This window comes from Petaurus breviceps, unplaced genomic scaffold, assembly GCF_028583685.1.
Source record: "Petaurus breviceps papuanus isolate PSGF00001 unplaced genomic scaffold, PetGlider_PUasm1.0 156, whole genome shotgun sequence".
Lineage (NCBI taxonomy): Eukaryota > Metazoa > Chordata > Mammalia > Diprotodontia > Petauridae > Petaurus > Petaurus breviceps.
Genome location: NW_027185720.1, coordinates 12,694,498 through 12,708,734, shown reverse-complemented (window position 1 = coordinate 12,708,734; position 14,237 = coordinate 12,694,498). Strand labels below are relative to the sequence as shown.

Here is a 14,237-nt window from a genome sequence, read left to right as displayed (position 1 = left end):
TTCAATTCTAATGAAATCACAAGGCCAGTCTCATCCTGTCCTATTCTGGTTTCTTCCCAAATCAATTAATTAACAAGCATTTATGCAGCACCAACTGTGTTAGGTTCTATACCAGATGCAAAGGATGCAGTGGTATGCACAAAGTGTGTTTTCCTCTAGACCTTCAGCCCAGAGACTCCAGACCTGTGCAGCCTGGGACCCACCCCTTCCTCTCTCTGGGCCTCAGTTTCCTCATCTATAAAGTGAGAGGATTGAACTTGATAATCTAATACTTTGAGCCAGTGATCCCCAGTAGAGATATCCTTGGTCATGGCCAAGGCCAAAATGTCCAGGAAGGGAAGGCTACCAGGAATTCTTTCTCATTCCTCAGAGACTTGTGTGCAGATGGGAGCCCTAAGCCTCAGGGAGACCAGAGAACAGGAGGAACAAGGCAAAGAGGACTGAGTTGGAGGTGTCTGCCATTTCAGTGTGAGGCTGGGGAAGAGTCTTCTCAGATCAACTCATAGTAATGGGGGAGAAGGTCCTTGAACCAATGAAGGTGAGTCATTTCTGCCTACTCATCCTTCCCTAGTCCTTTTATGATGCAATCTGGTAGATTTGGTGGAAAGAAAGTGCACTGTCTGAGGACTTGGGGTGGGGAGTGCCAAAAACTTGCTGGGTGACCTTGAAATGGGAGGGGAAGGGAAGCTGGACTACTTGAACTTGGTCTTGAAAACTCTTCACAAGTTTCCAGAATGTCCCATATTCCCCCACACTTAAGTTCAATAGCCTGCTTTCAGATCCTGTTTATTCCCAGTGCCTGGAAGACTTTGCTTCCTTATCTCTGCCCTAATGCCCTCCAGGGATCAGCTCAGGCAATAGCATCTGGGTTGGGCTTCCCTGAAGTGCTCACCTCACCCCAAAATTAATTTCTGTAAATTCTGTATTTTCCCCTGTTCATGTTGCATTCTTTCCAGTAAAATGGCAGCTCCTTGAGGGAAGAAACTGGCTTATTTTTGTCTTTATGTGATCTGTACCCATTACTGAGCCAGGCATGGAGAAGGCATTTATCAAATGTTTTCTTTCCTTTTTTCTTATTGGATCTGAGCTCCCTGTGATGAATTACTCCTATCAAAGTCGATATGTGCGTGGTCTCCAACCTGGGACAGTTGCTCAGGATTGAGTTGAAGCACTGAGAAGAGGGTCTTGACTAGGAATAAATAGCCAGGATATTGGTTGCTTGCTCTGTTTGTCCTCTGTTCTCAAAGAGGACCATGACATCAGGTTGGTGATGCCATGACATGCAAGTGAATTGGAATTAAGTGAGGGAGGGTTGTGCAATGTCACCAGCCTCACTTTGTCCTCTAGAGCTGTCTTCTAGAGCCATCTGGGTCCAGTGGCCAGGGATGGATCTTGATAACTTCAGGTGGCCTAGGATGCATTGGGGACTTGGGTCTTTTGAAGCTAAAGCCTCAGTTTGACTGAGGCAAAGTATATTCGGTGATAAAGGCTTAATAAGAAATGAGGGAAAGGAAAATGAGACAAAAAAAATCTGGGAGGTGGAGACCCTCACAGTTTCTGACCAAAACAGAAACAATTGTTATTTACAGTCATCCTGAACCCATCCCCGACCCAAACAAGGATGCAGTAGCATTTGGCCTGGGACCTAGTGTTGACCAATCAATGAAAACCAGAGTGATTTGGTGTTAAGGCTGGTCTTTAAGAGAAAAAGCAAAAACGAACACAAAATAGTTTCAGAGATTAAAATTTACATTCCCTTTTGGGCAAAGCACCTGCAGTTAAGGGTGTGATACCCTGCGTGTTGCCAATTATCCAGATCTATACCTGCTCACCGGACTCAACCCCCAAAGGAGAAACTGAGGCTGGTGACCTTGCTCAGTCAAAGATGTGTCTAAGTAGGACTTCCAGAGGCCATCTCTATCCTGAGGTCATGTTGGATCCATGCCAAAATACCCGCACATGTACTTTAACAGAAGAAGAAACAGGGTGGGTTTTTGTGTTTGTTTGTTTGCTTGTCTATGTTGATGAAGTTGTTTGAAAGATGTATGGTTCAAGTCTGCCCTGTGATGCTTGCAAGCTGTGTGATCCTAGTTAAGGCTGTCACATATTGCTGTGAGCCTCAGTTTCCTAGAAAGTAAAATGGGAGAGACTCCACTGAGAGCCTAGAGGCTGATCTGTATAGTTCCCCAAGGAAGAAAGCACTCACACAAAAGGAGAGTTGTCTTGACTGTATATGGGTGTGTCTTTGAATTTTTTTTTCCTAAGTAAAGCTGGTCCTCTTATGGAATGTTTTATTAGCCTAGTTCCTTTAGGTGTGGAGATGTAGATTGCATCAAAATACGGGTATTCCTAGGGAAAATCTGGGTGGGAACATTAGAGCAATAGAGAATTAACTATTGGGAATCCCTAGAGACTGAACTAACTTGGTAGGTATATAAATCTACTTCAGAAGCTCTGAAGCCTTTTTGTATTGTGGATTCCTTTGGCAAACTAGTGAAACCTTGCAGATGTATTTATTTATTTATTTTGTCTTTATTAATTTGTTTTGTTTTGAGTTTACAAGATTCAGTTCCCCAGTTCTTTGAGTTTCAAATTTACTCCCCCTTCCTCCCCTCCCCCCCCCCATGGCAGCATACAATCAGGTATAAGATCTACAGATACTTTCACATTGGACATTGTTCAGGTTATAAAGATGGATTGTTTCAGATGGAATGAACAATGGGAAAGAGGAAAAAAAAAACCAAACAAGAGAAAGAAAGAGAGCAGGTAATTTGCTTCAATCTGCATTCAAACTCTGTTCTTTCTGGTTCTTTCTCTGAATGTAGACATCTCTCTCCATCATGAGTCTTTTGGAGTTGACTTATAGCCCTGCATTTATGAGAAGAGTCCAGTCTATCAAAGTTGGTTGTCACACATATGTTGTGTCTGTAATTGTGTACAAATTTCTCTTGGTTCTGCTCTTCTCACTCAGCAGCAGTTCATATAAGCCTCTCCAGGTAGATAGGAAGTCCATCTGCTCTTCGTTTCTTATGATGCAATAGTATTCAATTACATTCATATACCATAACTTGGTTAGCCATTCCTCAATTGATGGTCATCCCCTTAATTTCCAGTTCTTTGCCACCACAAAAAGAGCTGCTATAAATATTTTTGTACATATGGGTCTTCCTCCTGCTTTTATGATCTCTTTGGGATACAACCCTAGAAGTGGTATTGCTGGGTCAAAGGGTATGAAATTACTTATAGCCCTTTGGGCATAGTTCCAGATTGCTCTCCAGAATGGTTGGATCAGTTCACAACTCCACCAGCAATGTATTAGTGTTCCAATTTGTCCACATCCTCTCCAGCATTTGTCATTTTCCTGTTTTGTTATCTTAGCCAATCTGACTGGTGAGATGTGGTACCTCAGAGTTGTTTTGATTTGCATTTCTCTAATCAATAGTGATTTAGTGCATTTTTTCATATGCTTATAAATATCTTTAATTTCTTCCTCTGTAAACTGCCTATTCATATCCTTTGACTATTTATCAATTGGGGAATGACTTGTATTCTCACAGATTTGACTCAATTCTCTGTATATTTTAGAAATGAGGCCTTTAGCAGAGACATAGTTTGTAAAATTCTTTCCCAGTTTCCCACTTCCCTCTTAATCTTGTTTACATTGGCTTTGTTTGTACAGAAGCTTTTCAGTTTCATGTAATCAAAGTTATCCATTTTGTATTTTATAATGCTCTCTAGTTCTTGTTTGGTCATGAAATCTTCCCCTCTCCATAGATCTGACAGGTAAACTATTCCTTGCTTTCCCAGATTACTTACAGTATCATCCTTAATACCTAGATCATGCACTGATTTAGACTTAATTTTGGTATATGGTGTTAGATAATGGTCTATGCCCAGTTTCTGCCATATTATATTCCAGTTTTCCCAGCAGTTTTTGTCAAATAGTGAGTTCTCATCCCCAAAACTGGGGTCTTTTGGTTTAGCAAGGAGTAAATCATTAGTCATTGACTGCTGAGTCTCATGTACCCAATCTATTCCATTGATCCACTAATCTATTCCTCAGCCAGCACCAAGGAGTTTTGAGGACTGCTGCTTTATAGTACAGATTAAAATATGGTATAGCTAGTCCACCATCCCTAGCATTTCTTTTCATTAATACCCTTGATATTCTGGACCTTTTGTTCTTCCAAATGAATTTTGTTACTATTTTTTCTAGGTCTATAAAGTAATTTTTTGGTAAATTGATTGGTATGGCACTAAATATGTAATTTAATTTAGGTAAAATTGTCATTTTTATTATAAGATTGACCCAGCCATGAGAAATTGATGTTTTTTTCTATTAGTTAGATCTGACTTTATTTGTGTGAAAAGTGTTTTGTAGTTGTGTTTATATAGGTCCTGCATTTGTTTTGGCAGGTAGATTCTCAAATATTTTATAATGTCTACAGTAACTTTAAATGGGATTTTTCTTTCTATTTCTTGCTGTTGGATTTCATTAGAAATATACAGGAATGCCGAGGATTTATGTGGGTTTATTTTATATCCTGCAACTTTGCCAAATTTATTTGTTGTCTCAGGTAGTTTTTTACCTGATTCTCCAGGATTCTCTAAGTATATCATCATATCATTTGCAAAGAGAGATGAGTTGGTCTCTACTTTGCCTAATTTGATTCCTTTGATTTCTTTTTCTTCTCTAATTGCTACTGATGACATTTCTAGTACCAGATTGAATAAGAGGGGTGATAATGGATACCCTTGTTTCACCCCTGATCTTATTGGAAATGCTTCTAGCTTATCCCCATTACATATAATACTTGCTGAAGGCTTTAAATAGATGCTACTTATTATTTTAAGGAAGGCTCCATTTATTCCTATACTTTCTAGTGTTTTTAATAGGCATGATGTTGTACTTTGTCAAAAGCTTGTTCTTAATCCATTGAGATAATCATGTGGTTTTATTGTTGATATGATCAATTATACTGATGGTTTTCCTAATATTAAACCATCCTTGCATTCCTGGGATAAATCCTACCTGATCAAAGTGTATTATTCTTGTGATAAGTTGCTGTAGTCTTTTTTTATAATATTTTATTTAAAATTTTCGCATCTATATTCATGAGGCAAATTGGTCTATAATTTTCTTTTTCCATTTTATCTCTTCTTGATTTAGGTATCAGTACCATGTTTGTGTCATAAAAAGAATTTGGTAGGACTCCTTCTTCACTAATTTTCCCAAATAGCTTGTAGAGTATTGGAATCAAATGTTCTTTAAATTTTTGATAGAATTCACTAGTAAATCCATCTGGTCCTGGAGATTTTTTCCTAGGGAGTTAACTGACGGCTTGTTCAATTTCTTTTTCTGAGATGGGGTTATTTAAGTAATTTACTTCCTCTTCAGTTAATCTGGGCAGCTTATATTTTTGTAAAATTCATCCATTTCACTAAGATTGTCAAATTTATGTGCATATAATTTGGCAAAATAATTCCTAATTATTGTTTTAATTTCCTCTTCATGTGGAGGTAGATTCATCCTTTTCATTTTTGATACTCATAATTTGGTTTTCTTCTTGGCTCCAAGGGTTAATCTCACATGCCCCCTCCCCATCTTACTAAATCATGGGATCATACTTTTATGGCTGCCAGGGGCCCTGAAGAGCATGCAGAACAACCTATTCCCTTCTCCAATCAGCCTGGAAGAGGGAGAGATTTGCCCAAGATTATGGAGGTGATGAATAGAAGAACAGAGAGTCCCAAGATTCTCAGCTCCCCTGAAGCCTGGCAGATTGTTGTAGGCTGAGTTCCCCCTCTCTGTCTCTGGATCTGGTCTCTCATCACAGACAATGGCCAGTCTTGGCCATCCATTCTTCTTGCCCAGTTTAGGGGCCTTGCCCCCTAGGCAGACTTCAGTCAGCCAAGCAGTGTTCTGCAAGGCTGGGGCAGGCTTGGAACAGCTGCCGAAGTGCTGCAGGGACTTTTTGGGTTATTCTCTCAAATTTTTATCACTATGTTTTTCACTGGCATCACCTTTATTTTCAACTGCACTCTTTCTCCCTCCCTTTAGCTGTCCCTCAGATCAAAGAATTAAAAAGAAAAGAAACAACAATATTTTTACTGCTGCCATTTGTCCTTCCTTCTCAAAGAGGTGCATGACATCAGGAAGGCAGTGCCATGACATGCAAGTGAATTGGGGCTGTGCAAAGTCACCAACCTCACTTTCACCCCCAGAGCCATCTGGATACTAACCAGATACTAAGTCTGATAGTATATGCAAAATGTTCCACACCCATATTTCCCCACCTCTGCCCAGATGGAAGGGAAAAGCACCCTTTTTTCTCTGGGTCTACCCAAGCTGTTCTTGATAATTACACACAATAAGCAAGTCAATTGGGCTGCACGCTTAGAATGATAATAGATTCTCAGTTCAAGATACCACTGTACAGATCACAAGACAAACTGACTTGTTATGGGGTGAGTCAGGGAGGTTAGCAGAGAAAATCCAAAGTGTGGTGATGACGAGGGAGGAGCCAGGCCAGACTTTGACCACAGGCAAGCAGTAACCAGGGAAGCAAGTGAGCAGACAGAGCTGTTATCAATAAGGCTCATTGAACCCTCATTTTCCCCTTCCCTCACAGGCTCTGCCTGTGGCTTAGTTCAGTTTTAAGAGTCTTATAGGATCATAAATCATATCTGGAAGGAGTCTTAGAGGTGATTTAGTACAACCCCCCTCATTTCACAGAGGAATAAAATGAGGCCAAGAGAGGGGGATTCCCCCAAAGTTATGTAGGCAATGGGCAACACAATTGGGATCCTTTGCCACCCCTCAATCAGTGTCTCCCCCATTCTATCACCCTGCCCCTCTCAACAGTAATACCACCCCTCACCCCTAATCAAAGCTAAATGCCATGAAGATCTAATGACCAAGTTTGGCCTCCAAAGAAGAGATATGAGAAGGTTCTTTTCCCAGGCTGCTTTGCCAAACTGGGGAACTATAGCTATAGAACAGTAATATCAGACACAAATAGAAAAGTGACCATGAAATTCTACTGATATATCTTTCAGGAGCATATAGGCTGAAAACCAAATAAGAACAATATCTAGATTTCATCGTATTTTTATTTATTTTGTTAAATATTTCTCAATTACATTTGAATCTAGTTCTGGCCACACTAGGGAGTGTCGCTGGCTCCATATGGTTGACATCTTTGATGTAATTCATCCTCCTCATTTTTACAGGGGAGGAAACTGAGGCCCAAGCAATGAAATGAATTGGCCAAAGAGACACAGAGAATAAGTGATAGGATTCAAAATGAGAGTCCACGACTCTGAGTTCAAGGCTCTTTTCATTGTGCCTTCTGAATCTGAGTTGGGAAGCATTAGTGTAGAAGAAAGAAGGCTGAATTATGTGTTAAGAGATTGGCTTTAAGTGCTCATTTTGGTACCTAACATTCCTGAACTAGGATCATTTCCATGAAATGAATCTAGTTAATTAGAGTGGCTCATCTAAGGGATCTTGGAGTCTGGATGGGAGGTGGTTGATGCCTCCAGATTTAGGGGTTCAGAGATTACCAATAGCCTGGTTTCTTCCCAGCAAGCACATGCAAAGAGTTGAAAGCATGGGTTTTGCAGGAGAGTCCTGATCCTTCCTTCTAAACCTTCTCCTGACTAGGGCAGGGCTCTGGATTTGTGGGATGTTTGAATTGTATACTAAGGGTGTCATGCAAAGGAGCATTTGGTTCCCAGGTCTGATTTTCAGGACCATAACCCTCACTTGAAGTTGGGAAGTTTAGGATTGCTTCCTCTCCAAGTTTCTCTTATCTATATACCAGAAAAGATAGTGATTATTACAGTGCTGGGCTTGTGATGGATTGACAATAGTGAGGTTCAAAGGATCAGGGGATCACAGATGGACCTCAGAGGTCATCTGATCCCATACCCTCATTTTGCAGTTGGAGAAACTGAGACCCATGAACATTAAGGAACTGGCCCAAAGTCATATGGGAAATGAATGTCAGAGATGGAATTTGAACCAATGCTCTTCCCACTTGATTTATGAAAGTACATTTTATATGGGCAAGTGAGGAAGGGAATGAGGTACATGTATTTTTTTTCTTTTTTTCTTTCTCTTTTTTCCTTCCTTTCTTTTTCTCTTTCTTTCTTTCTTTCTTTCTTTCTTTCTTTCTTTCTTTCTTTCTTTCTTTCTTTCTTTCTTTCTTTCTTTCTTTCTTTCTTTCTTTCTTTCTTTCTCTTTCCTTCCTTCTTTCTTTTTCCCTTGTTTGGGCATTATCAAAAGAACAAAGGCAGAATATCCAGCAACTACAGAATACAGGTGGGGAGGAAAGGCTAAAGTCAAGCCAAGGAAAGTGAAAGGCATCTCAGGAGAGAGAAATGAAGGAGAAGGTTGAAAGGGGAGAAGAATTCTGAATCACATTATTAGTTGCATCAAGAAGAGGAAGGATGCAAGCCTCATGTTATATGGGAAAGAGAGAACATTTATGTGCAAAGCTCATGGAGGAAGATTAAAGTCTAAGGTAGCCTAAAAGGAGAAAGGTGAAGCATCCAAATTTAGAACTGGAAGGGACTTTGGGACCATCTAGTCCAACATCCTTATTTGACAATTGAAAAAACTGACTCTGAGACAAGTTAGTTTGTCCAAGGTCCTATGGATAACAAGTGGCAGAAACAAGATTTCAACCCAGGTCCTCTGAATCCAAACCTAGTACCATCTGCACTGTAGACCACATTGGGAGCTTGATGGATTGAATTAATATTTCTTAGGAAAGGGCAGTGGAGATTAATGTGAAATAAAAGGTGATGTGATGGGCAGGTGAAACAGAAATCCGAAGTATACTATAATCTGGAAGAGGGAGGGAGAAAGAGAGAGAGAAGCAGAGAGACAGAAAGAAAAGGAGACAGAAAGATAGAAAGGAGATGGAGACAGAGAGAAATGGGGAGAGATAAAGATACAAAGAGACACATAGACACTGAGAGACACAGAGAGACACAGACGAGGCAGAGAGAGAGAGACATGGGAACATAAAGATGAGAGAGAAGGAAGGAGGGAGAGAGGGTAAAATTAATCAATTGGGCTTGAGCTCAGTAGCAGCCAAGTGTGAGCAGTGTCTGAGTGGAGACTGCAATCTCATTACAAAGGCAAAAAAAATAATATAGACAGTATTTTGTAGTGCCTAGAGAATGGGATTTAGAGTCAGGAAGACCTGGGTTTGAATCCTGCCTCAGGAATATACTGTGTAATCCTGGGCAAGTCACTTTATTTCCCTGGGTCTCAGTTTCCTCATCTGTAAAATGAGAGAATTGGCCCAGCCGCCCTCCAAGGTCCCTTCCAGTTTCAGATCTAGGGTCAAATGAATCGAGAGAAGAAACAGTCCTGGCTGAATTCATCATATTCTGCCCTGGTCACATCATATCATTTGAGGGAGAACCTAGGCTACTGAACCATGTAGAAAAAGCATGTAGCCAAGTTGTTTAGAGAGCTGGAGGCTGGGGTCAGCTAGGTGGTTCAGTGAATGGAGCATTGGAGGACCTGAGTTCAAATCTGTCCTCAAACACTTTGACACTTACTAGCTATGTGACCCTGGGCAAGTCACTTAACCCCCAATTGCCTCATCTCCCCCCTCCAAAAAAAAAAGAGGGAGAGAGAGAGAGCTAGAGACTGTACTACTTGATAATACATTGGATTTTTTTTAATTGGAGAATTTAGGAGGATATTTCTGTTCAGACTTGAAAGACTGACTGTCAGATGGAATAAGGATTAGACCCCTCTCTGCTTGTTTCCAGAGGGCAGAATGAGGAGAAGTGGGTGGAGGTTACAGAGGCAGAGTATTTAGTCTTGAGACAGGGAAAAGCTCTCTAAGATTCCCAAACAGCCCAAAGCAGAAAGAGCTGTGAGGTATGGGGTCCTATTAGATTTATAGGCAGTGCTCTTATTGGAAGCCTTGGGACCAAAACCTCTCTGACCAGATAAATGCTCATCGATTAGACTTGACTTGAGACCTCTGCTCTGAGAATTCTGTTCTGGTATATTTGGGCTAGATGAGCTCAGAGACCCCTGCCAGATTCTGGAATCCTAATTATTCTCTTGAATTAATGAGCAGTCAGCTGACAGTCCAAATGGCAAGGTTCAATAAATGCCATGATTGGTTACCCCCTTCAGTAAATGGCATGAGATTCTCGCACCTGACTTGATGACTTGTCCAGGTCATGTCATTTCAGTCAGTCTGTGTATATTTCTAGGAAAAAAGGTGTATACAGGGCTGCTTGAGCTGGGTCAGGGCTCTGCTGGGGTGAGCTGACCCTGACAGTGCTGGTGGGAGGGTTCTTCTGAGGATCATCCTAGGGGGGTGGATTTTTAGCCATAGGACCCCAGCAATTCTAGTAAGTCAAAGAAAAGCTATGACCATCCATGGCTAGCAACTACACAGATGAAATCGTACGAGTAGATTCAATAGAAAGAGCAGAGGCTCTGGAGCCAGAGGACCTGGGTTCAAATTCTGCCTCTGATACGAACTACTTTTTTTTTCTCTTAAGCAATCGGGGTTAAGTAACTTGCTCAAGGTTACACGGCCAGTTATTTCTGGGTGTGGTGCTAAGTGTCTGAGCCGGATTCGATCCCCAGGTCATCCCGACACTGGAGCCGGTGCTCTTACTCACTGTGCTACCTGGCCACCCCGATACTAACTACTTTTAATAATCTTGAGCAAGCCACTCAGTTTCCTCATCTTTGACTTGATGATGGCTTCTAAGGACCCACTCATGATCCTATGAGTCATTCAAATGAACCGACATTTATTAAGCACCTACTGCATGCCAGACATTGGTCTAGGACATATAGACCAAAGTTAAACAATGAAGCACAGACAGAGAGAAAAGAGATGCCAAATACAAACAGTAATTTTGTTGGGGAAGGCACTAGTAGTTTGAGGAATCCAGAAAAGTCTCGTGAAATGACTAATATGGAAATAGGTTTTGCATGATTTCAACATATATAATTGATATATTGCTTGCCTTCTCAGTGGGTGGGGAAAGGGCTGGAGGGAAAAAAATTTGAAATAAATTTTTTTAATTGCTAAAAATAACTAATTAATTAGAAACAAAAAGAAATTAAGAAGGTGAAAGCCTTAAAGGGGGTGTGGTAAGACTTCAAATGACTATAGTGCATTCTTTGAATTTTGTACTTGGTGGGACTAATGCTATGTATTAACTCACATTAGATTGTGAGCTCTCTGAGAATAGGAACTGTCTTGTGCCTTGCTTTGTACTCCCAGTGCTTAGTACAGAGTCTGGTATATAGTAGGTGCTTAATAAATGCTTATTGATTGATTAAAACAAAAGAAAAATCTCATGTAAAAGAAGGTTCTTGAGCTAAGTCTTGAAGGAGATAAGGAATTCTAAGAGGTGGTCAACAGGAGGGAGTACATTCCCAGCATCTGGGGATTGGGGGAAGAAGTGTGGGTTTTTCTATTTCACTGAAAAAGCCTGCTTCTGGAAATGACTCTTGCTAGGGGCTGTAGAGTGGGGCAGAGGCTGGTTGGCTGGGCTGAATTTGGCCACTAGGTGGTACTGTAATGGTCTGCTGGAGGAAATGGAACTGAGATCTAAACTCTGAATATATGCTGCTCAGTACAAAACCATAGACCTTTAGATCTAGAAGGGGAGGAAGAAAATAAGCTTATATTAAAATAAGTGTCAACCACAATGACCCTGGGTGGTAAGTGACCTTAGAAGTCCACTAGGCCAAATCTCTATTTTTATAGATGAAAACAAAGAAACTACAACAAGGCTCAGAGTTAAATGACTGGCCCAAGATCTCATAGTCAATGGTCATACTAGGTGGAACACAAGCCCAGACCTGCTGATTCCCCATCCAGATACCACAGGTAGAACTGGTTACTATAAGGAAAATTTGAGAAGAGGTCAGGGCAGAGATAAAAGGAACCAGCTGACACAGGTCAGTACTAGGATTTGCCAAGCAGAGGTGGTGTGAGACAAAAGACAAACTCTATCATAAAATGAGCTTCCTTAAATCCCACTAAGGCTAATAGGTCCACCCTGTTGGGGGTGGGCCAGTTTGGTCTCCCTCAGCTGGAATCAATGCATCTCGAGTTTGCCTAAATTGCATTAAATGTCCCAAGGTCAAGAGCCCAACCAGTCCAGGAGGCGTCTGTCTGGATTCTGCTCCAGGATTCTCACCTTTCATTCTTCTGTAAGACTTCCTTGTTAAAACTGAAACAAGATAGGGTATTTTTGGCTCAGTCATCTCCAGCTAACACATCCTTTCTACAATCCAGGCATAGAAAAGGGAAAGTTTTCTCTTTCAGAGTGGATCCTGACATCTCCTCCATTCCTGCTCTTTCTCTCCCTAGAATTCAGCACCCAGCTAAACTTTGCTTGGAATCCAATTCATATTGAAGTTCAGACTTTGAGGGAGGTGGAGGCATGAGGCAGTTGAGTTATTGAGAGCTGGAGGTGCTTAGAAGCATCTCTCCCAGTCTGAGGCAATCAGTAGATGAGATTTTAACATTAGGAGAGCCAGGCTTCTGGACTGGAGTTCCTAAGTCAGCTGATGTGATTCTAGAATTGAGGGAAAGAGCAAGACAGTAAGGGGAGGTCTCTGTGACAAAGAAGGGAAACTCTAAGGGCTCACTTACCTGTCTTGCACACCTGGATTTGTCTGTTCTCTGAGTGGTAGAAAGAATGTTAGACAGTGAGTCAGGAGAGGCCAACTGTACAGATTTTAGAAGCTGCACTTACTAATGGAGCCATAGGCAAATCACTTCCCTTATCTACAAAATGAAGAGTAACAAAGTCACTGTAGTGTCTTAAAAACTTTAAGGGGAGGGGAATGAGCATTTATTAAGCACCTATGTTTTTTTTTATAAGCAATCGGGGTTAAGTAACTTGCTCAAGGTTACATGGCCAGTTATTTCTGGGTGTGGTGCTGAGTATCTGAGCCCAGGATTTGATCTCCAGGTCATCCCGACACTGGAGCCAGTGCTCTTACTCACTGAGCCACCTGGACACCCCTTAGCACCTATGTTTTACTGGGTACCATGCTGAGCACTCACAAATATCACCTCATTTGATTCTCAACAACAACCCTGGGAGGTAAGTGCTATTATTATCCTCATTTTATACAACTGAGACAAACAGAGGCCAATGACTTGGCCAGAGAGTCAAACAGGTTCAAAAGTGTCTAAGGCTAGATTTGAACTCAGGTCCTCCTGACTCCCAGCACAATGCTCTCCCCACTGCTGTGGATCCACAGTGTAGATTCTTTGAATTGGTTTATAATTTTCGTATTGTCATTGACAGGATTTGGATCTGGAGCTACAAGATGCAGAGAGAGGAGAAGCGGGCCACACCACAGGTAGGAGGTATAGGCAAGGGGGCATGTATAAGCCAGAAGCAGATTCTTGCTGTGGCAGCTGCTGGAGATACTGTAGAGTTTCCCTGACCTCCGAGAAGTGCCCCTGTTTCTGCATCTATCTGTTCAAGTCAACCCTTTTCCCCTCTCCACCAAGATCCTGCCACCCCAAACAAGATGGCCCTAGAACATTAAGGGGATTGGCGGCCAACTAGATGAGGCAGTCAGAGCTAGGGCCTATTCACTCCATGGGTTAATGAGGACATGGCTCTGAGCCCCCAGAGTAGCAGGTAAAGTATACTCATTCAATCACCCAGAACCATCTGTATAAGTTCACTGTTCCAGGACAAAAGTGAAGCAGGCCTACCCTTGAGGAGATTACATTCTCTGAGAGAACATACTACCTTTATTAATAAGTATTTAAAGGAATAATGTAATGCTTGGTGTTGAGGGACTTTGGCTTGACACAGGCATTGGTGCTGCCACCATGGGATCAAGGGATCCCTCAACCCCAAGCACCCCCCTTCCCCACCTCACCCCATGACCCACCAGAAATGGCCTGGGCTAGGCCAGATCAGTTAGTCATGAGGCTTAGTGGGCTGCTCCCATTATGACAAGGTATATACAAAATAAATAATGCCCCTCACCTCATTCATGCCTTCCTAAAGGGAGGAAAGACTTTTGGGCTGGCCAGGTTGGCTCTAAGAGACTGGAAGAATTCAATATCAGAGAGATAAAAGTCTGATCACGACCTATTGTTTCGGGAACAAAGGATTTAACAGGTTCCCTACTAAATGAACCCAATTCCCAGGATCAAGTCCTATGAATGGCTCTCTCCCTCCCATGGACCCAGTTT

The 14,237-nt window shown here is 41.6% G+C and overlaps 1 protein-coding gene across 4 annotated transcripts in view; it reads left to right on the top strand.

The window, feature by feature from the left end:
- Positions 1-321: 321 nt before the first annotated feature.
- The window catches only part of CIMIP4 (ciliary microtubule inner protein 4), a 28,068-nt gene continuing 14,152 nt past the window's right edge, over positions 322-14,237 (top strand). Inside the window, exons 1-2 of one of the 4 annotated variants that reach the window (XM_069082183.1) lie at positions 322-538; positions 13,330-13,384. In XM_069082183.1, the coding sequence (XP_068938284.1) occupies positions 509-538; positions 13,330-13,384 (85 nt within the window). In that variant the 5' untranslated portion in view covers positions 322-508. The remainder of the gene's footprint in view (positions 539-13,329; positions 13,385-14,237) is intronic. The other 3 variants (XM_069082182.1, XM_069082181.1, XM_069082180.1) reach the window with 3 other exon arrangements.